Source organism: Protopterus annectens, chromosome 10.part0, assembly GCF_019279795.1.
Source record: "Protopterus annectens isolate FY-2018-M chromosome 10.part0, PAN1.0, whole genome shotgun sequence".
NCBI lineage: Eukaryota > Metazoa > Chordata > Ceratodontiformes > Protopteridae > Protopterus > Protopterus annectens.
This window is the reverse complement of record NC_056744.1, coordinates 301,403,441-301,425,696: the sequence shown is the minus strand read 5'-3', so window position 1 is coordinate 301,425,696 and position 22,256 is coordinate 301,403,441. Positions and strand designations below refer to the sequence as shown.

At 44.1% G+C, this 22,256-nt stretch overlaps 1 protein-coding gene across 1 annotated transcript in view; it reads right to left on the bottom strand.

Moving 5' to 3' along the window:
- Positions 1–22,256, bottom strand: part of FDXR (ferredoxin reductase) — a 508,804-nt gene that overhangs the window by 325,806 nt on the left and 160,742 nt on the right. Inside the window, exon 4 of the mRNA XM_044085176.1 lies at positions 3,516–3,638. Within this exon, the coding sequence (XP_043941111.1) occupies positions 3,516–3,638 (123 nt within the window). The remainder of the gene's footprint in view (positions 1–3,515; positions 3,639–22,256) is intronic.

Genomic DNA, 22,256 nt, shown 5'->3' with positions numbered 1-22,256 from the left:
ATCGTTTGGTATTGAGATGGGCCCTTTAGGGGGTAAGAGGGGGGTGAATTTGGCACTGAATTGATCTGCTAGGATATTGGAAATATCCTTGGGATCAGTATATTTAGTGCCATTCTGTTGTAGGATCAGTATTATTTAGTGCCATTCTGTTGTAGCTTAGAGCATATCTGAGTATTGCCATTTAGATTCTTGATGTAACTATAGAATGCCTTGTGGTTGTCCTTAGAATCTTTGGCAATTTTATTTTCATAACTAGCTTTGGAGAATTTTATGAGGGACCCTCAGCTTCTTACTGAGGCTGTTAAGGGAGTCTTTTGTATCCTGGGATTTTCCTTTTTTCTGTAACAGTTTCTTCCTTCTGTTGTATAACTTGCTTATGGCAGGGGACCACCAGATTGGCTTCCTTTTTTTGGAGGAGAGGGTCTTGGTTCTATTTGGAATGGCACGATTTATGCACGAGTGGATATGCTCGTACAGTGCCTTAGTGTAGGATTCGGCAGTCGAACTGTCAGTTCCCATCTGCATGGGTGTCGTGAAGTTTGTCACTTCTGACTGGAGTAGCATGAAGGTGGCTTTGGAGAAGTTTTGTATGGAGTATTCCCTATTGGGGGTAGGATGTGGATGTCAAGGGTGATTAGCTTATGGTCAGATCTGACCAGCGAGGGGGTGACCGCTGGTGTGGAGCATCAATCTCCCATGTTGGTAATGACCAGGTAAAGGATATTTGAGCCCCTGGTTGGACTATGGATTAGTTGATACAGGGCATTGGAATTTATGAATTCCAAGAACCGTTGGGCAAAGGCAATGGTATCCCAGTAGGTTTTCCCAATTAATGGCAGGGTAGTTGAAATCACCCAGTATTAGGGTGTTAGGTTGTATCTTAATATTTTCCAGTATGTTTAAAAAGGTGTAGTGAGAATCTTGGGGCATGGTGGGGGATCTGCAGCAAGCTACACTTTGGACTGCAGTCTTATCTAATGTTAGTTGCACTTGTAATATTTCAGATGCATTGTGTTGGGCAACTAGACTGGAGGTGTGAATATCCTTGGTGAATATGGACACTCCACCACGTTTAGTGTTTTGGTCCTGGTTTGGTGGTCAAAAAGTGTGGTAAGAGTTATAGCCTGGTATTGCAGGGGTGCTCTCTGGAGCCTTGAACCAGGTCTCGGTTACTGCACAGATATCAACGTTCTCCATTTTTAGGAGTGCATTTTGAGATTTAGACTTCTAGCACTGAGTAGCATAACCTTCAGATTTTGCACATTTTTATCTGTTACGGTGGTAGTTTTGTCATTTGAGCCTTTTCTAAAAAGGCACTATGGGGGTGGCAAGAGCCTTAGCCAGTAACCTAAATCCCAGGGGCGATAGGTGCAGACCATCTCTGGCAAAGCATCATGGTTTGTCAATCATGTCGTCCCAGGCAGACAGATACTGGATCCCCTTTGAATGACACCAGAAACTTAGCCATTGTTGAAGTCAATCATTTTGTCTTTATACTGTGGTATCACACCACAAATACTGTACTGTTAAGAAAAGAAAATGTTTTCTTTACTTACAGTTAGCTTTCTCCCCTCTCTTCCTCTCCCCAAAGCATTTTTTTGAACATTAATGACATGAAGCAGGACATATACTTTGTCCATTTGGATTTTTAATACTAAACCTAACAGTAGTCTCCCCTTCATCTACACCCATTTGGTCAGATATTTCTGGGACTCACAGTGCCAAATCCATTGTTTTTATTTCTCGATTTGATCTTATTCAGTGACCTAAGGGATAAGCTTAAGGAGTACTAACCAGTCTTTTAACAGCCATGAAACTAAGATCACTTGATTCAGTTTTACCATCTCACCTTATGGTACTGCACAGTTATATTTTGAAACTTTCAGTCTAAAAAAAAAACTGTAAAATTATACAAATGTATTCAGCTAGAATTCATATCACAGACTGTGCAATAATCTGCTGTTTGTTTCGTAGTATACTTTCTACTTAAGCAGGTACATAAATTGCACAAAATTACAGGACAGTACTCTAAGGCTGTTATCTATAGTGATACTGAAATCCTCACTAAAAACTAATTGGGCAACATTCAGCATAGTACTGCCTCTCAAGTTTCACCATTCCCAATTCAAAAAATGCCAGTTTGGCAAGTTCCCTTTGTTAATACCCCATGTGCCCATGACTTTTGTATGTTGCTGATTCAAAAGCACTCCATGATGCTTTCATTATCCACATTTCCAGTACACCTCATGCAACCTCACCATGACAGCTTCACACTGACAATTCTACATCAGCTATTTCCCGGTCACTGAAATACACCTGTACAGGCCTCCTTCAGTACAGTGCATTTTACTTTATTTTCATTTGTTAATTAGGGTAGAATGCTGATCCAACTGGACCATTTTCAGGTTCAATCCAGGAGAGGGTAAAAACATAAATTGTAGGAGAAAACAGTACACTTTTAAAAAATTGTGAAGAAATAAATGGAATGGCACAATATAGTACACATAATTATACTGCATATATGACATACAGCGAGTAGGTAGTACAGAAAATTATAAAGGCAGTAATAAACATCTATTAGCAGTGTCAGTGGTAGCACACTTGCCTTTGGTGCAGAAGACTGTGGGTTTAATGCCCGTACTTGATGGATCAGCTGCTGACAACTACAGTGCTATTTAAGTAGGTTGCTACCACCCTTTGGATTTGGATGAGATGACAAACTGAGGTCCCATCTGCTTGGAGTTGGTAATAGTTCAGGTGGATGTGAAAGATCTCACAGCACCTATCAAAAACAGTAAGGTAATTTCCTGTGGTAGTATAAATACCAGCTCGGGACTCCCCTGAAAAGAGGCTACTACTCTAGTGAGACTAATGTGGTCAAAATGATAAATAAATTACATTCTCTAGCAAGCGCAGACCTACAAGTCAAACTGTGCTGCTACTGTAGTACTAAAGGCAATCATATTGCTGCATGTGTATCATGGGACCCAAAATGTCTTGCTCAGTTTCTTTTTTTATTTCAATTCCATCTGGATTCAATCCCAGATACCTACACTCTTTACTTTAGTAGAAGTTCTGTGGCATCTATGTGGTAGTTCTTCATCTGCATCTTACACAAACAATGAAAATGATTCTCTATAGATTTATTGTCCTACATGTTAATGTACATTGCTGCTCATAGTCTGTCAATGAAAATGACAACAGCCAGAAGTAGTTTTTAAATATACCAGAGCCTACCTGTTTTTCTACTACATTCAGATGTAGAGGGACAAGATCTGGGGTTTTATCTAAACAAAATCATTACTTAACAAAACTTTTCTGACATGTTAATTGCCACTTGGTTGAGATGTCATGATAAAAATCTAGCCATTACCCAATCTTCTATAATGTTTAAGCAAACACAAAGACAAACCAAACAGGAAGTGCACCAGTGAAGCAGCTAAATAGATTAAACTTCCTCCATCTTGTGAGCCCAATGGTACGGCTAGAGTTGTTAAGTTACATGAACTACTTACCAGAACAACAGCATGATATGCTTGTCTCAGTTCCTCCACCGTTACATCCTTACCCACTGTAACATTACCATAAAATGAGCAGCGATCATGTTGAGCAGACTGAGTAAACGTATTGATCACATTCTGAGAAGAAAAAATAAAAATGCATCATTACTGACACTGTATACCAAATATTTTACAAGATGTGTGGAGGGAACAGTGCTTAATAGGTCATTTGATAGAATGGTTGTTATTTGCAGAATTAAAGTCAAAATGCTAAAAGATTTCTGCAGCAGTCATCCAAAAGCATCACAGAAATTGGAAACTAACACTCCTATGCTACAAAAAGTGCCTAGTGTAAAGACAAAATATAAAAACAGACCGTATTGTTAAAACCATGTAGGACTCCAGTAGTGATATTTATTCTCAAAGAACACAGCACCTTTCTTCTTCACAAGTAATACAACACTAAACATACAACTTTTAAGCAGAGCTTTCGAACAAGTGATTTGGGACAGCATAGTGGTGCAGCGGTAGCATTGTTGCCTATAGCAAGAGGTTCCCCGGTTCGATTCTCAGCTGGAGTGCCTTCTGTGCGGAGTCTGTTCCAAGTCGGACTTTCCCGGTATACAAATGTTAAAAATAAAATAAAGTAAAACCAAATGTGATGTAAGCTACAAAGGGATTACTCACTTGCAATACTGCATGTGTAGCTCAGTGAAACAAAGGCAGCAGTAGCTGGGATACAGCAGTTTGCTGGGAGCTGGTCAGGAGGAAGTACTGCTATTATATCTGCAGGTATCATTGTGACCTCAAAGTATGTCACTGTCCTGTGGGCAAAGCTAATCTGAACTCTCTGAACCCTCTTCCTGTCCAGAATTTGCAAAATCATCTCCTCACTTAAACTACTTAGTCATTTTAATTTCTACCACCAAGCGGTAAAATAATACAACTACTACTACTAAACCAAAAAATAAAAAACACTAAAACTAAATTACTAATCTTTACCTCAAAAAACAGTATCCACTACCTTCTCTGCCATCAACACCATGATAAAACAAGTAAACCACACAATTACTGGGTGCCATCACACATGGCCACTTTGAGTTCAACCACCATGTATCACATGCTAAAAAAACAACTCCTCAAAATCTAGGTACATTATATATAGTAAAAAACTACCTCACTGACTTAGCCAGAAGAGGTATAGCCTGTACTACCTTCTCAAGTGTACCTCATTACGAGGAACGTACCTCATTTAGGTTCTTAAAAAGTTCATGTTCCTCAAAGTTCCACATTGAAAGGCTCTGTCACACATTCATTGTTAGGAAATTTTTAACTGATATCCATGGTAAATAGAAAAGAAAGAATCATGTTAATTCATAGATCTTTTATATGAGTAAAACCAGCATATTTTAATCATTGCATGATCTTCCTAGCTGAAGTTGTTAGTATGTGTTCCACATTTTGCCCATTTGTTCCTCATTTCAGAGATGTAAGGTTGAGAGGCATGCCCTTCTGCCATCGCTCCTCTATGCTCCAGAAGAAGTATAGCCTGTACTTTCTTATTGCCATCTCTCCTCTATGCTGCACCAATCTTCCTTGACCTTCAAGTTTTATAACTGTCTAAATTTGAACAATATTATAATAATTAATTGCAAATTTGGCTATTTTATAACAATAGAATACACCACAACCTAGCCCTCGGAGAATAAAACTGGTTAGAATTAACACATCACCTTGCTCTTTCTCAGTTAACTACAATCCACAGACATTTCTATTAGCCAGAAAAATGTCAGCCTTTAACAACTTAATACAACACTACTGTATAAGCCAGAATGTTATACAGTCCTTAACAACTTAATACAACACTACTCCCCCAACGGAATTTTATAGTCTAGCGAAAAATCACTAATCACTATAACCAAACATCTAATACTGCAGGTGACTGTCGATATTCAAATGGTGTAGCTAAACTATGGAACCACATCCCACTATCACTGAAATCCATTTAGAATGAAAACTAACTTAACATGGGTCTATATCATTTCATTGAATGGCCACACTGTTGAATGGCAATTGATTGGAAATGCCATTTATCAAACCATTCTGACAGAGATCGCATTATGGTAGGGATCAGGAAAATTTCTCTTTCCCCACTGTAGTGCAATCTCAGAGTTGGTATATATGATTAGCGGAGTGTGTGGGGGGGTTGGATGAGTAGCATTTTTGATGAAATGCCATTTGGCAATGTGGCCATTCAATTAAATGATACGAACCCATTTAAAAAACAGCTAAAACTTCACCAGTCAAATCAATGGATCTGCTCCTGTATATCTCCAGGATAAATACCACTGTTATCTTCAGCTTGTCATATTATCAGGCCATTTCTCTTCATTCAGAATCCTATCCCCCACTACCTCTCCCCACCAATACCAGAACAGTTTTACCATCTTCTCCCAGTAGTTTTCTGACACTGCTCACCCACCACCACTATACTTTTAATGTAATTATGTACATATGGCTATCATTAAGGTTTATCTATGAAACTGCTTTACATCCCAACTACAATCTTAACATTTTCTTTCCTGTGTAGTTCCTTCCCTCACCTCTATTTCATTGAATTCTAAGCACCAATCACACAGTCTACAATCAATCTGACCAGCCCACAAATACACCTCTTTGAATGCTAAATGTTCATCTATTAATGCAGAAGTATCTTTTATACTATTTCACATGAATGGAATCTAATTAGCAAATGAATGTGCAGTCGTTAATGTTTACTACTTAATGTCCATTCATACATATTACTGAGAAGGTTTTTTGACTAAACCCAGTTGGACAAGCCCAGTAAATAAAAGCAAACTAAAATAAATTAAAATAAAAGTGGCTACAAAGTATGAAAACTGCATGATTAAAGGCTGAAACACTACTCTGATACTCACAAGTAGAAACAGTAATATCAGAACAGCAAAGAAAACCATGAAACTATCGCATTAACAATAATTTGTGCTTTTTGGAGGAAGGTTTTGCCCACTATACATCCCAATGTGGAAGGCTACACCCTGTATACCCCTGATATACATGTGTGGGTTCACATATGTGTCTGTGTAGGTATGTGTCTATGGGCTTCTCAACACTGACACACTGACTAAACAGATGGCTGACAGGTGTGCGAGACTGGATGATTCTCGAGGTTACAGAATATGTCCCTCACTGAGAACTGAGTGATCTCGCAGTTAGTGTATATAATTAGCAGGGGGTGCAGGGGGGTGCCCTCCATGCAAAAAAAATTTTTTGATTTGTGAGTTTTTTTACATTTATTTTGCATGTACCAAGGTTGCTGTTTGGCGCATGCATAGTAGCACGTTAACATTGCTGTGTCAATATTGTGAATGTCAACATTTAGGTTACTCGATAAATGCGAATACATGTATATACTAACTCCATGATCACTGAACCTTTGGATTAAGGAGAATTCTCCAAGTTATCGTAGTCTTAGAATTAGTAAACAATTACTTATTCACACATCACTGTTTGCATTTGTGAACATTAAACAGGAGTGTGTGTAACTTCAGCCTCACTCCCCAGAATGTAATGTACTAGGTCCCCAAAATGGAATGTACTAGGGCCACAGTGCTCTTTAAAAGAAGTGTGGTTGCGCACAAGTGCATCCCCCCAGCAACAACTCCCTGCTATACTTATCCTGTGCTGGCATATAATGGAACTTTATGAAGTCACCATAAAATCAAATAAAAGATTATGTTGCAATTGTCCAGCTTTCTCTACCACAAAAAGAGTGAACAGACACAGAAAGTCATATGTTATTATCTACTTAGGAGAAAACTAACTGGAAATAGACTCAAAGTTATCAAATGTGATCAGCATCTGCCAAGATGTCTTAAAGATCACAAATGGCCACACTTTCAGATTCATTAACTATCTGCAACATGGGTCAAACTACAGATATTTACATTATGGGGTTCAAAACAGGACTGAAACATGAAAAAAACTCACAGCATTCAGTGAAGACTTGGGGAGATGGAGACCTAGTGATTTTATTTAAAAAAAAAATACTTGTACAAAGGTTTGTATATTTATATGAAAAAAACAGGTTTGTTTTTTTTAAACATTTTATTACCTTGTGCAATATTCAGCTACAATACTTCTCAATTTTCAGTTCAAAGTGACTTGTTTTTCTACTTTTGAATTATTGACTTAGTTGCTTAAAATCAGTGATCCCAAGCTAGCAAGCGATTGTGAGCCTGGTGTGTGCCAAAGCCCCGTGTATACACAGTTATGAAATCTGACAACTACAGTTACAGACAACTAAAACAGCTGAAAAGTAACAAGACTCTAAACTAAAGAAACCTGAAATACTGATCCTTCAAATTGTGCAGTCATGAAGCTGTATCAAGTGGTACATACTGATAGTGCAACTTAGGTTTCTCCCTGCCTGCAGGCAGAGTTCAGGATGTTCTTTCAAGGTGTGCTAATAAAGGGTGGATAAAGGCAAACCCAAAGTACTCTAGAGAGTTCATCTTTTCTCAATAGCTCTCAGAAACAGTCTACAGCACAGATCTGTGGAAAACATGGTTACAGTCTGGAATACTCCAATTAAATAGCTTTTTTTGTTATGTTTGTAAAAGTAACAATGGAAATCATGTACATTTCCTGTCTTTGCAGAGTCAGCATTTAGAGAAGTTCATAGGTGTGTAGTAGGGTAATGGCCCTGGAGCCATTACAAGCCTAGCCCATAGCATTACCCTGGCATCATGCCACCTGACCTTAGTTCTCAGTGCCTCTGTCGAATAGAGCCACTGGAGTGATGCACAGGACACATTTTCTATTTTCCATTCACTCATCAAGATTTCTCTTGAAGACGGCCAGTAAGGTGCTCTGTTTAACATGTAAGGGAAGTCTGTTCCATAGCATTAGCAGTCTCTGGGTTATGAACCTGTCCCTCCAGCTTGCTCTGTTGATTGTGGTAATGAGGTTGAGGTCTCTGGAGCATGTGGCGAGAAGAGATTGGGCTTTCTTTAGATGCAGCATATCTAACAGAGCGGGGTCAGACATGGCTTTGTAAGTCAAGCAGAGAACGCCTCTAATAAGGCAATATGAGACAGAGAATAGTTGGGAGTTTTTTGTCTGTCCATATAGGACAAGTGTTTAAGGCCTAGGATCCTCTTTGTGAGGTACTTTTGTGGCCCTCTCCAGTTGTTGCAGGTGTCTAGTGAGGTACACGCCAAATGGGGCATTGTACTCAATGACTGGCGTAATGAGGGAAGAGTAGAGGGAGACAATGACCTTTTTCTTCCTGGATGCACAAAACCCTTAGTAATGAGATGTGCCCCACAGAAGGACTTTCTGACCACAGTGGCAATGTGGTGGTCAAAAATGAGGTTTGCTGTCTTTTATAAAGCCTTCTGTGTTCAGTGGACTACCAACGATTTGGTAATTCTTATCCAAAGGGAATGACTACACATTTTTTGGCATTGAGCTTAAGGCCATGGTTCTTACACCAGTAGCTGATTTCAGTGAGGCCTTTCTGCAGGATGTCAACATCATTTGGGGAGTTAATAATATCTCCCAACTTGCAATCGTCTGTGAACTTTGTCAGCCAGAGTCCCTTCGTGTTGGCCTCTACTTTAGAGAAGTAGATACCAAACAGGACAGGACCCAGGACCGAACCCTGTGGGACTCCACTTGTGACTGGTCGGCAGTTTGACTTGGAATCAGCTACTTCCACACTGTGGGTTCTGTGAGCCAGTTTGCAACTCACCTAATGATATAGGGATTGATGAAAATCTTAGTGAGTTTTTTATGATTCCTGAGTGGGGAATGGTATCAAAGGCTTTGGCCATATAAAGGTAGGCTGTATGAACCCACCTTGCTATCATCCGCAGCTCTGGTGACTGACTCAAAGAGGTCAACCAGGTTGAGCAGGCATGATCTAACCTTCACAAAACCAAACTGTGTGGGATCCAGAGTTTGGAGATTCCCTATATCCTCCATGGTGATGCATTCTGTAGCTTTGCATATCAGACTCGTCAGGCTAATGGGGAGATAGTTCCCAGGGACTGTATTCACTCCTCCTCTGTGGAGAGGGATGACTGTAGCAGTGCGTCATTTGGTAGGGACATAGCCTGAGGTGAGGCTGTGACTGAACAGGGTACACACGTGTGGTGCCAAGTTCACTCTGTAGTTCATGTAGAACACACCCAGGGATAATGTCAGGTCCCACAGAAGCTGTATTCTTGGCCTTGGACAGTGCTGTTTTAACCTGTGCAGCAGTAATACTGGGTGCCTGGCAATCTACTGGTATTGTGATTTGTCCTTTGGTGGGGGAGAGAGGTGTAAAGTTGGCACTGAATCTGTCAGCCAGTATATTGGCAACATCTACTGGCTTGGTATAGGAGGTACCATTGTGCAGTAGCTCAGAGCAAATCTGGGTATTGCAATGAAAATTCTTCACATAACTATAGAAGGCCTCGTGGTTGTCTTTACTATCTGCTGCAATTCTGTTTTCATAGCTAGCTTTAGAGGATTTGATGAGGGATCTCAACTTTTTACTGAGGCTGATAAGGGAGTTTTTCCAGTCTTGGGACTTCACCTTATTCCGCATCAGTTTCCTCCTTCTGTTGTAGGGTTTGTTTATGGCAGGGGACTACCAGATTGGCTTCCTTATTTTGGAGGAGGCTGCCTTGTTTCTATTGGATATGGCGAGATCGGTACATTTGTGTACGTGTTCGTACAGTGCGCACTGGTGTACGATTCGGCGGTCATGCAACTATTCTCCATTTGTATGGGTGTCGTGAAGTTAGCCACCTCTGTTTTTAGGAGCCCAAAGTTAGCTTTGGAGAAGTTTTTCATGGTGGTTACCTTTGCGGGGTCTATATTATATCATCGAATGCTTAAAAAAGCGAACGCTGATTGATCGACCTAATTTAAGCAAAAGCTTACAATCACGAACTGTCAGATCAGCGATATTTTTCCCAGGGGAAAAAAAAAATCGTTGATCCAAAACACATACACACAACACAAGCACACCAAACAAACAGAAAATCACACACATACACCTAAAATCGGATACCTAACCCTACACTAAACTATGCACACACCACTAACTACCCACTTACCTTAACCCTAACCCCTAAGGTCCGTCACTATCGCACACTCACCTCACCCGCTCCCTAACCCTAACTCACTTAAATCCACCCTAACCCTCATGTCCACTCAATCGAACACACACACCTAACCCAAGCCCTAACCCTAACTCACCTAAAATCACCCTAACACTCACATCCACACAATCGCACACTTACCTGAATCCGACCGGTAACTTTCCACCATAACACTGAAAATACCAAAGCAACAGAAACGGACAACCAAATTCTTTCCCTAGGAAAAAATTAGAAGTTATGTACTCACCATAACGTTCCATCTGAGTAGGTGTATTCATTTGTCTGCAACCTGTGGGTTATGGATCCGATATCGGATCCGAACCGGCATGGTTTTCCAGCTATGGATCCGAGCTCTCAGCTCCTCCCCTCACCCATAATGCCCTGCTCTCCCTACATGACCTCAGATCGAGTTTGCCAACAGCATGAACACCCTAAAAAGGGTAACACATAATATGCAGGAAACTGAAAAGGCCAGGGGGATAGGAGGGCGGGATGGTTGCAGACAAATGAATACACCTACTCAGATGGAACGTTATGGTGAGTACATAACTTCTAAATCTGAAGTAGGAGATTCATTTGTCTGCAACCTGTGGGACAGAGTCCCCAGCTACCTGAATCTTGGGCTGCCATCATGGAAGGATATTCCGGAGCACCGCGGAGCCAAAGGATGCTCTACCCCTAGATGTAATATCCAACTTGTAGTGGGAAATAAAGGTACGAGATGAAGCCCAAGTGGCTGCTGAACAAATATCATCCAGAGGAATCCTAGCCTTAAAGGCCACCGAGGTAGAGACTGACCGGGTTGAATGGGCATGTACTCCCTCCGGTGCGGGCCTTCCAGAAGCTTGATAAGCCAATAAGATGCACTGCAAAATCCAGCGTGATAATGAGACTTTAGAGATTGGCTTGCCCAAATTAAATTTAGCAAAGGAAATAAACAACTGGTCGGATTGCCTATGACCAGCTGTCCTGTTTAGATAAAATCTGAGTTGCCTGTGAACATCTAATGAATGAAGCTTGTATTCACCCTTGTTTTGGTATTTCGGAAAGAAAACAGGGAGGTTAATGGATTAATATTTGCTTCAGAAGCTACCTTAGGAAGAAAGGACGGGTTGGTCCTGAGGTATACACGGTCCGAATGAAAGACCAAGTAAGGAGGCTTGGCTGATAAGGCTTGAAGTTCTGAAACTCTCTTGGCCGAGGTAATGGCTACTAAAAAGGCCGTCTCGAAAGATAAAAATTTCAGATCTACCGTCGCCGCCAGTTCGAAGGGGGGAGCGGTCAAGGCCTGAAGGACTAAAGAAAGGTCCCAAGGAGGAACCACTTGCTTTACAGGGGGCCTGAGAAGAAAAGTACCTTTCAGGAAAATCTTACACAATTTGGCAGACATCAGAGGACTGGAGTCGTGACCAATATGATAATGAGAAATTGCCGCAAGTTGTACTTTGACCGTGGAACTGCTGGCACCATCATTAAAAAGAGTGGTTAAGAAGTCAAGCACCAGAGGAAGGGGAACTGTGAAGGGGTTTAGACCTTGCCGCTCCGCCCACAAGGAGAACCGTTTCCACTTGCTGCGGTAAACTTTCCTGGTGGATGGTTTATGAGCCGCCACCAGGATGGCCTTAACTGGGGACGAAATACCGGGAGTCCTGATCAGGAGTGGAACTGGAGCAGCCAAGCAGTCAGCTTCAGGTTGTCCAGATTCGGGATTGATAGATGGGATGGGTGAGATATCAGATCCGGAATGGGATCTAGAATCCAAGGAGGATTCACTGAGTGAGACCTTAGGAAAGGGAACCAGATCTGTCGAGGCCAAAATGGGGCAATGAGAATCATTCTGCACCCCAACTGAGAGGCTTTCTGAAGAACTTGGAGCATCAGAGGCAAGGGGGGGTAAGCATAAAGAAGACCGGGTGGCCAAGCATGCACCATGCGTCTCTTGGGTACCTCCGGAAGGAGGTATTAGAGCGAAAAAACTGTCGCACTTGGTGTTTGAGGGAGACGCAAAAAGATCGCAACAAGGAGTTCCCCACCGTGCGAAGATGCGTTCCGCTACCTGAGTATTGAGAGACCACTCGTAAGGGGTGAGAATGGTGCGACTGAGTTTGTCCTCAAGGATGTTGGACCGACCCGGAATATGCGTTGCTATGAGAAAGCGGTTGGTGGAGATTGCCCATTCCCACACTCTCATGGCTTCTCGACAAAGAGGGTAAGACCTGGTTCCTCCTTGCTTGTTAATATACCAGACAACAGACATGTTGTCCAACTGAATCGCAATTGTTCCCAAGGGAAGAAAGGCCTGAAGTGCTAGCAACGCTAAGAGCACTGCTCTCATCTCTAGAACGTTGATATGCAGTAAGGTCTCTGAATCGTTCCACGTGCCTTGGACCGTCCGGCCTGCAAAATGCCCCCCCACCCGAGGCGGGAGGCGTCCGTGGTCACCGTGGCGAGAGGGGGAGAAGCACAAAAGGGACGGCCTCCGTGGAGATCTGGAGAGTGTAGCCACCACAGGAGGGACTGCTTGCAAGCCTTGCTGATCGCAATGGGATGATGCATAGGAAGAGCAAGATACGACCACTGAACTAGGAGTGTCCATTGAAGGATGCGCATATTGAACCTGGCGAGGGGAAGAAGCGCTATCGCTGCCGCCATGGACCCTAGAGCCCTCAGGACCAACTCCGCCGGAACTGAGCTGGAGTGGAGAATGGCCTGCACCTGGAGCTGCAGATTCTGAATTCTGTCCGCAGTGAGGAAGGCTCTTAATCGTCTCGTGTCTAACCTGGCACCTATAAAATCTATGAACTGCGTAGGTGCTAGGTTGGATTTCTCTGTATTTATTGTGATGCCCAGACGGGGGAGCAAGGAGTCTCGCGTCAATAATAGTAGATGCCTTGTTGGGGCGGTGAGAAGCCAGTCGTCCAGGTAAGGAAAGACCTGCACCCCCTGAAGCCTCAGGTGGGCCGCTACCACTGCTAATACTTTGGTGGACACCCTGGGGGCTGTGGTGAGACCAAAGGGAAGGACCCGGAATTGGTAGTGACTGGCTCCCAGCCGGAAGCGGAGAAACCTCCTGGAGCGCTTGTCCATTAGTATATGGTAGTACGCATCCTTGAGGTCTATGGAGCACATCCAGTGGTTTTCTCCCAGAAGGGGGAGAATAGACTGCAACGTAACCATTCGGAATTTCTCCTTGGGGACTGCCAGGTTCAAGAGTGAAAGGTCTAAAATTGGTCTTAGATCCCCCGTCTTTTTTGGCACTAAAAAGAACCTGTAGTAGAACCCTGATCCGATCTGGTCTGGGGGGACGGGCTGGATGGCTCTTTTCTTTAGCAGATGGCCAATTTCTGCCAAGCGGCCTCCCACTGACCGGGTGGAACGTCGGGGAGGGACTTCAATTTTGGCATGTGACGAAATGGGATACGGTATCCTCTGGATATGATCTGGAGGACCCAGCGGTCTGATGTTATGGACTCCCATGCCGCTAGGTGCTCCGAAAAATGTCCCCCGACTGCCTCCAGAGCGGAGCAGCCGGGCAACCCTTCAGGGCTGCTGCGCGGGCCGTTCAGAGAAGGGTTCTCTGGACCCGAAGTTCCTGGGAGCCCCTCTGCCCCTGGGGCGGCGTCCTCCCTGTCCTAATCTGCCACGGAAGGACTGGTTGTCCGGAGCAGGTTGGGATTGCTGCGACTTCCGGAACCACATCTTCTTCTGGCCCTTTTGGTTCCTAGAATAGGGCCTCTGGGGCACAGAGAAGCGGATTCCGACGGCAGACAGCGTCTTCCCGTCCTTTTTGCTCTGGGTCAAAGTATCATGAACAGTTTTGCCAAAGAGGGCAGAACCATCGAAGGGGGCGTTCGCAAATGACGCCTTGAAGGGCTCCGTGAAATCTCAATGACGGAGCCAGGCCTGACGTCTGGCAACTAGGCCTGCCCCTGCGGCTCTAGCGGCACCTTCCGTAGCATGGGACAGTAGCCGCATAGAGGTATTAGTGACGGACCTGAGAGTGGCCATACGGGTGGAGTGCAACACTTTGTCCTCCTCCGACATGGACTCTGGGGGGGATGCAGTGTATTCTTTTATAAGGTCGCGCTGCATCCTAATCACATGTGCCAGGTAGTTCAGCGCCCTTACTGAGAAGGTTGCTGAACTAAACATCCGCTTCCCCAAGCGGTCCATCATCCGAGACTCCTTGCTCGGGGGATGGACTGAGGGACTCTCCTGAGCCAGTTCCCTCTTGGTGGCAGCCGCCGTCAACATGACATCTACTGGAGGCCCCTTACTCCAACGGGCACGGTCAGCCGGGGGACTGAGTATACGGTCGGGCCTTTTTGGGATTGGCTCCACGGTGTCCGGTTCCTTCCACGCCCTGGTGGTAATGAGGTCCACCAGGGGATCGTCAGGAGGGGACACCCAAGAGGTAGACAGGCCCGCTTCAAATGCCTCCAAGAACACGGACTCGTCCGAGGAAGACTTGGGGGCAGACCACCCCCCCCTTGATGCGAAGCATTTCCATGATGTCTCCAAATGAGACATCCTCAGGGGGTGATCTTGGGGAGCCTTCCCCTTCCTCCAAGTCCGTGTCTTCTGTGAGAGACTCGGGGGGGGCGTCTATGTGCCTCCTTTTGCACGTATGCTTGCGGGGGGCATCCTCCGGGGGGCTGTCAGAGGACTCCTCGCAAGCAGTGACCTGTTCCAAAGGAACAACTTGGGGCAAAGGAGCGGGCTGTCCCAAAGGTCGGATGGTGGAAGCCTGGTCCAGTGCAGATGGAGCGCGGGACGGAGCCGAAGCAAGTGCCGGGGGTCCGGAAACCCTCAACAGGGCCCTCTCCACTACATCAAAAGCCGAGGGGGAGCCGACCTCGACCAAAGGATCCGACAATCGGCTCCCCCTGGGATCCGAGGAGTGGATCGGAGCCAGCGCCGAAACACTCGGATCCGAGGGGACAGTGCGCTCCGACACAGACAGCGCCGAAGGAGCACTGATCCCCCCGGATCCGAAGCACTCTAGGGCAGGGTCGGATCCGAAGTACCGAGTACTATCGGCGCCGACCCACCCCCGGCTCCGAAGCTGCTCGGCTCAAAGTGCTCCGAACCCGGGTAGCGGGTCGGAGAAGGAGCTATACGTTTAAAGAAAGGGGTCGAGCTCCCCCCCAGAGGGGGGGGGGGAGGCAAGAGCACTGCCATCTGCATCTGGGCCTGGATGAACCTTCTCATCATCCGGCCCAGATCAGCGTCCGATAAACTATAAGTCGATCTCGACGAGGCTACCGAGGTAGGCCTAGAGTGCCTCCTGGATAGCCTCGACGGAGATCGGGTCTCCTCCTCCTCAGGTCCCGGTGAAAAGCACACAGGTGACCGGAGCCGAGGAGGGGGAGAACCAGCAGACAAGGAGGCCGGAGGAGAAGCCCGCTTGGCAGGCGGGGCCGACACAGAGGTCTCGGCCCGCCACTTATGGTGCTTCTCCCTCCGGTCCTTCTTTCTAGCTTCCCTCTCCTCCGAACCACTACAGGGAGGTTGAGTCCCAGGAGGAGGAGGGGGAGCCGGAGAGGAGGGAACCGTAGATACGGTACCCCCCGAAGGAGTGGAGGTCGGGGAAGAGTCCGGGGGCAAAAGTCCCGCCAGGACCAGCTTAGACCTCCGCTCCTTCAATGCCCTGGGGTTGAACCCTGCACAAATGGAACATCCAGAAGTGAGGTGTTCAACCCCAAGCATCGAGCACGAGTGTGGCCATCAGCAGGGGAAAGCTTATGGCCACACTCGGAGCACTTCGAAAAAATAGCCTTAGGTTGTTCAGACATCCTAAGAGCCTAGAAATTACTTAAACTAAAGTTAAAAAAAGTAAAAGTAAACTAGACACACACACAGGCCCAAACACACACTACGCTACCAGCGAGGGGAGGGAAACTAATTATAAAATATTAATACAAGTAAACAAGTTTAACTACCAAAAAGGGGAACCTAAACTTTCACACAAAACTGTCAAAAAATATTAAATTTTAGCACTAGAATAACTTCAAAAAACCACTTAGCTGTAGAGCTCAAGAAAACCAATCTGGTCACCAGCGCGGCAAACTAGATCTGAGGTCATGTAGGGAGAGCAGGGCATTATGGGTGAGGGGAGGAGCTGAGAGCTCGGATCCATAGCTGGAAAACCATGCCGGTTCGGATCCGATATCGGATCCATAACCCACAGGTTGCAGACAAATGAATCTCCTACTTCAGATTTAGAGTTTCTGCTGCTTCGATATTTTGCAGTTTCGCGAAAATAAGTTTGATCAACCAGCGTTCGCTTTTTTAAGCATTCGAGGATATAATATAGACCCCCTTTGCGGGGAGGGGGGGGTGTGGATTTCCAAGGTGATTAGTTTGTGGTCGGATCTAAATAGGGAGGAGTTGACTAATGGTGTAGAGCAACGTTCGCCCATGTTAGCAATGACCAAGTAAGGATGTTGCTACCTCTAGTAGGGGTAAGAGCGAGCTAGTCCCGGGCATTAGAATTAATGAATTCCAGGAAACATTGGGCAAGTGTATTGGTACATGAGTAGTTTTCCCAGTTAATGGAGGGGTAGTTGAGGTCGCCCAGTATGAGAGTGTTAGGTTGAACCCTAATATTCTCCAGGGTGCTTAGGAACGTGGAGTGTGAGTCATGGGACATGGTTGGGGACCTATAGCAGGCTCTGACCTGAATCACCATCTTACCATTGTTAGTTGCACCTGAAGTATCTCTGAAGCGTTATGTTGGGCTACCAGTCTGGAAGTGTCCGCATCCTTTATGGATATGGAAACACCACCACCTTTGGAGCTTCGGTCCAAGTTCTAGGGCCGAAAGGTGTGGAATGAGTTATAGCCTGGAAGAGCAGGGGTGCATTCTGCTGCCTTGAACCAGGTCTCTGTTACAGCTCAAATGTTGACGCTCTCCAGTTTGAGTGCTTCGAGCGAGTGCATTTTGAGATTTAGACTTCTAGCATTGAACGGCATGACCCTCAGATTGCATTTGTTTGTAGCTGTTACGGTGGTAAATTGGTCTTTGGAACACTGACTAAAAAGGCACCATAGGGGTGGCAAGGGCCAGTATTCGGAAGCCCAGGGGTGACGGATGCAGGCCATCTCGGGCAGCGCATCGAGGTCTGTCAATCATGTCATCCCAGGCAGGCAGATACTGGATCCCCTTAGAATGACACCAGAAACAGCCAATTGTTAAAATCAATCATTTTCTGCTTGTATTGTGTTATCATTCTGGGTGATGGTAACAGGCAGCTCAGGGCTAGGGTCTTACCCACACCTGGGATACATAATCCAAGAATTCATCCATGTTTCTTTTCATGTAGTCCAGGGAGATGTGTCCCAGGTCATTCACATCCAACTGTACAATGACAGAGTCATATTTGTACCTGTTGTTGATGAACCTGAGTGCGTGCATTATGTGGAGGATCCTGGCACCTGACAGGCAGCTGACTTGTTACTTTCTCCTTATTCAACCTAGTGAGTGGAACATAAGTGTGCCTCACTATCGAGTCACCTATGACTAGTGTGTTGGGAATGCTGTTTTGCCTTAAAGGCTTTGGTTGAGTGGGACACAGTTTAGGAGAGTTGTGTGTCTCGTGATTAGTGTTGTGGTGGTAGAGTGCATTTCTGCCTTGGAGGTCTCTGCTGTTTAGGTAGATTTATATTGATAGCCTCCACGAAGGTGGGTGTGTGGTTTGTGTTTTTATGTGAAGGCAGTGCTGGGTGTGTTCTGGAGGGCTGTGCGTTTCATGTGGTGTGGTGCAAGTGTTGACCTCCTCTTGGCCAGCTATCCCGGTCTTGGCTGGAGAGTGTGTGGCTTCCAATTTGGATATACAATTGCATCTCTCGCAAGTCTGAGTGTTGGGAGGCAAGAGGAGAGGGTTGTCAGTGTACATGAGGTAGTGGCTCAGTTGCCCAAGGATGCCCAAGTTCACCAGTTTAATAGGAGAAAGCACAGGGAATTGAGCTTTAGACATGCCTGGAGGAGTGGGCATTAATAATAAGTACTGGAGCTGTGTATATTTTTAAATGTTGGGTGGATGAAGAACAGGATTACATAGTCTGAGTATTAACAGAAAGTTCTGACTATGCCAGCTGTAGCTGACTGCATAGCTGTAATGGGGCGACCTCAAAATATGTTTGCAGTTCACTCTGTTTTGGTGTGATGAATGAATAGTTGTATCTTGGCTACCAACGTATTTCTTTCCCCAAAGGATCACTAACTAGCCAGGGCAGACTGTGAAATAATCAGCAGTGTGCAAAAAGTGGATAAGAATCTCTCTCTAGGATTTATTTTGTGATTCCTTTTGTTTACATTTCCTCATGAATCTACTCATAGCTGAGGTCTAAGGACCTGCGGCCAACTCCTACACAGATATCTAGTACTTGTGATATCATACCCACAGTTTTACGATATCTAAAAGTTCTGGAAGTTAGACTAAGAAATATGTAAATTCCTTCACAGCAAAAAATTTGTAGCAACAGCAATAAGAAAAAAATTTTGCTGGTAGCCCTGACTAGCACTTCAATGATGGAATTAACCCAGTTATCTTGTGAATGATACCCACATCATGTTGCTGTAGAGAATATTCAACTATACAGCTACCTTCATACCTAGAACCACAAAGTAGGTCCACCACAAATAATCAACACAGGTTTATTTTATCTGACTTAACACTTTTGTTCTTATTATTTAAAGGAACTTCAGATCAAGTATGTCAGAAAAAAAAACAAATTTATTACAGATCCCACCAGTTAAAATCTCAACTCATGAATAATTAACTAATTAAATGATCATCAAACATAAAATCTTACAGAGACTTAAAATCCTTACCACTTTACAAAGTTCTTCCGTTGTAGTCATAACAGATAAATAAATACTAGACAATCACCTGTGTTGATTATTTGTGGTGGACCTATACTTTGTGGTTCTGCAGTTATTCATTTGGTTTTACCTTCATATCTCTTCTTACCTCACCTTACCCTTCTGATAATATGATGAGCAAAGCAAAAAAATGAATTTTAATTCAATTACATTTATGTTATACAGCTACTTTTTTTTCAACCTGGGGGTCTATATGGAGACAACAAAAATTATTCTAATTCCTCGAATTGTGTATGGGCTTCTTATTGTTGTAAATGGATATGCTACTAATAACTAAATTACTACCACAGGCGCTTACCAACATTTATCATTTCCGTGCATTGTCTAGTTATTTGAATATCCCTATTAATCTTACAAAAGGAAGATCCAGTTGCCCATTAAACAGTGGCATATTTTTTGCATTCATTCATTCATTCTTTGATTACCCAGTAACTTAATACAGGACTCCTGAGGATAAGGAGCCTATCCAGGCACTCAGTGGGCACATGGTACTGAGATTTAGACCATGGCTGTCAGGCCTTCTAGAAGGACATGCGTGTCATTTGGGGACTTTATGACTGTGTCTATTTTGCAACTGTCTGAACTACCAGAGCCCCTTGACATTCTGATGCCAAAAAGGAATGGTCTTTGCACCACAGGTTAGGTGAATTCACTAGTGACTGGCATTTTGCTGAGGCATACTATTTTTTTGAGTCCTTTCAGCCAACTGGCTATCCAGCAGATGGGATAGAAGTTTATACCAATTTTTTTGTTTGTTTACAATGTCCATGTGGGTCATTGTGTTGACTGCTTTGGCCATGTCAGTATAGGCACACCATTTTGTCCTCATCCATTACTTCACTCACCTTCCTGAGGAAGTCCACCAGGGTGAGTAGGCATGACCTGCCCTTGACAAAATCAAACTGGATTGAATCCAGTGTCTGAAGGTTTCCAACACTGTTTATCATTTTCATGACAATTCTTTCCTTAGCTTTGTATATGAGATAAGTCAGACTTATGGGTCTATGGTTACCTGAGTCCATAGATGGTTATGCATTGTGCAGAAGAATGGCAGGTGCAGCCCTCCATTCACTTGGCACAAATCCTGTATGGAATGTACAGTTAAAATAATGATTTTAGTGGTCTTGACTCGTTGTGATTCATGCTGTTAAGGAGGTATTCTGGAATATTATCAGGGATCATCAATGCAGTGTTACTGCATAGAGGACATTGTGTCTAGTGATAGATGGGGGAGTTATGGTTGAGGGTATTTTCTGAGGGGCCCCCCCCAAGACATTTATTAGTTTGGCACAGTGTTGTGTATTGCCATTGTGGCTCCAAACACAGCAGAATGCCTTGTGACAGTCTTTGGCCTGGGAGCCCACATTTATCTCAAATTTGGCTTTGGTAGACTTCATTAGTCCCAGAGTTGCTTGTTTAGATTGCTGAGGAAGTTTTACCTTGCTAGGCATCTCACTTTCTAATTTTTGCCATGATTTTCTTCCTTTTGATACACAACCAAATGATGTTGGGATTCTACCAGGGTGGATTGGTTGGTTGTTTGTTCTACACCTTTTCCATATAGGAGCAACTGTCTTTATGTAGCCTTTGACATGATTGTACAAGATTTTTGTGAACAATTCTGCACATTCAGTGGTGTTCTACAGGTTTAGGACAACTTGAGATTTTGCTAGGTCAAGGATGTTAGCACACCTATGTGGTTATGTACTAGATTGTTCATTCTTTTTTCTTTACAAAGCCAAGGAATCTCTGGACCTGCATGTTTCAGGTCATATACGACTCCCAGTACATGGTGAGGTAGTTAAAGTCACCAAACAACATGGCATCGAGTTGAATAAGGAGCATGTCCAGCATATTTAAGTATTAGTTATGGGTTTCTTGGGTCACAAAGAGGGACCTTCAAGGATATGGTATGGGACTTTGCCTTTGATCATTTAGATATGGAGAAGCTCAAGTGCATCATAATGTTTTACCATCCTCAAAGAACATAAATTGAGACACCTCCATCTTTTCCTCCCTTCCTCTGTAGTAGCTGGTCTAAACGTGTGGAATGCAAAATAGCTCTGCACTGCCAGGGTGCTCTCCATAGCTTTAAACCATGTTTCAGTAATTGCATAAATGTCTATATTCTACAGGGTTGATGACATCTTGCAGGGAGTGAAGGTCCTTGTTTAAACTCCTGGCATTGAACAGTACCATCTTTAGATTTTCTGGGGGTGGATTTCTTATATTGAAAGTTTTATCAGGTTTGCAATGTCAAAAAAGGTACTGTGTGGGCAGACAAGGTTTTAGCCAATATTCAAAAGTGTAGAGGGGTCTGACATTGGTCAGATGTATTGACCCTTGCTGACCATCCCTTCCAAAGCACGGTGGTATGTCAATCATATCCTCCCAGACTGAAAGGCATTGTACCCCCCTTCAAATGAAACCAAAAAGTAAGGCAATTATTAAAGTCAATTATCTACTGTTCATATTGTAGCATCATTCCTGGAGAACAGAGAATGCTGCTCGATGCCAGGCTTGTACTGGCCTAAGACACACAGTCAGACAGCTCCATCATCTCTTCATATAGTATTGGGAGGTATGTCCCAGGTCATTCACATCCACATGGACTATGACAAAGTCATATAAGTCATATTAGTACTTTTGGTTGAACAGCCTGAGTGTGCGAGTAATCTGATGGATCCTGGC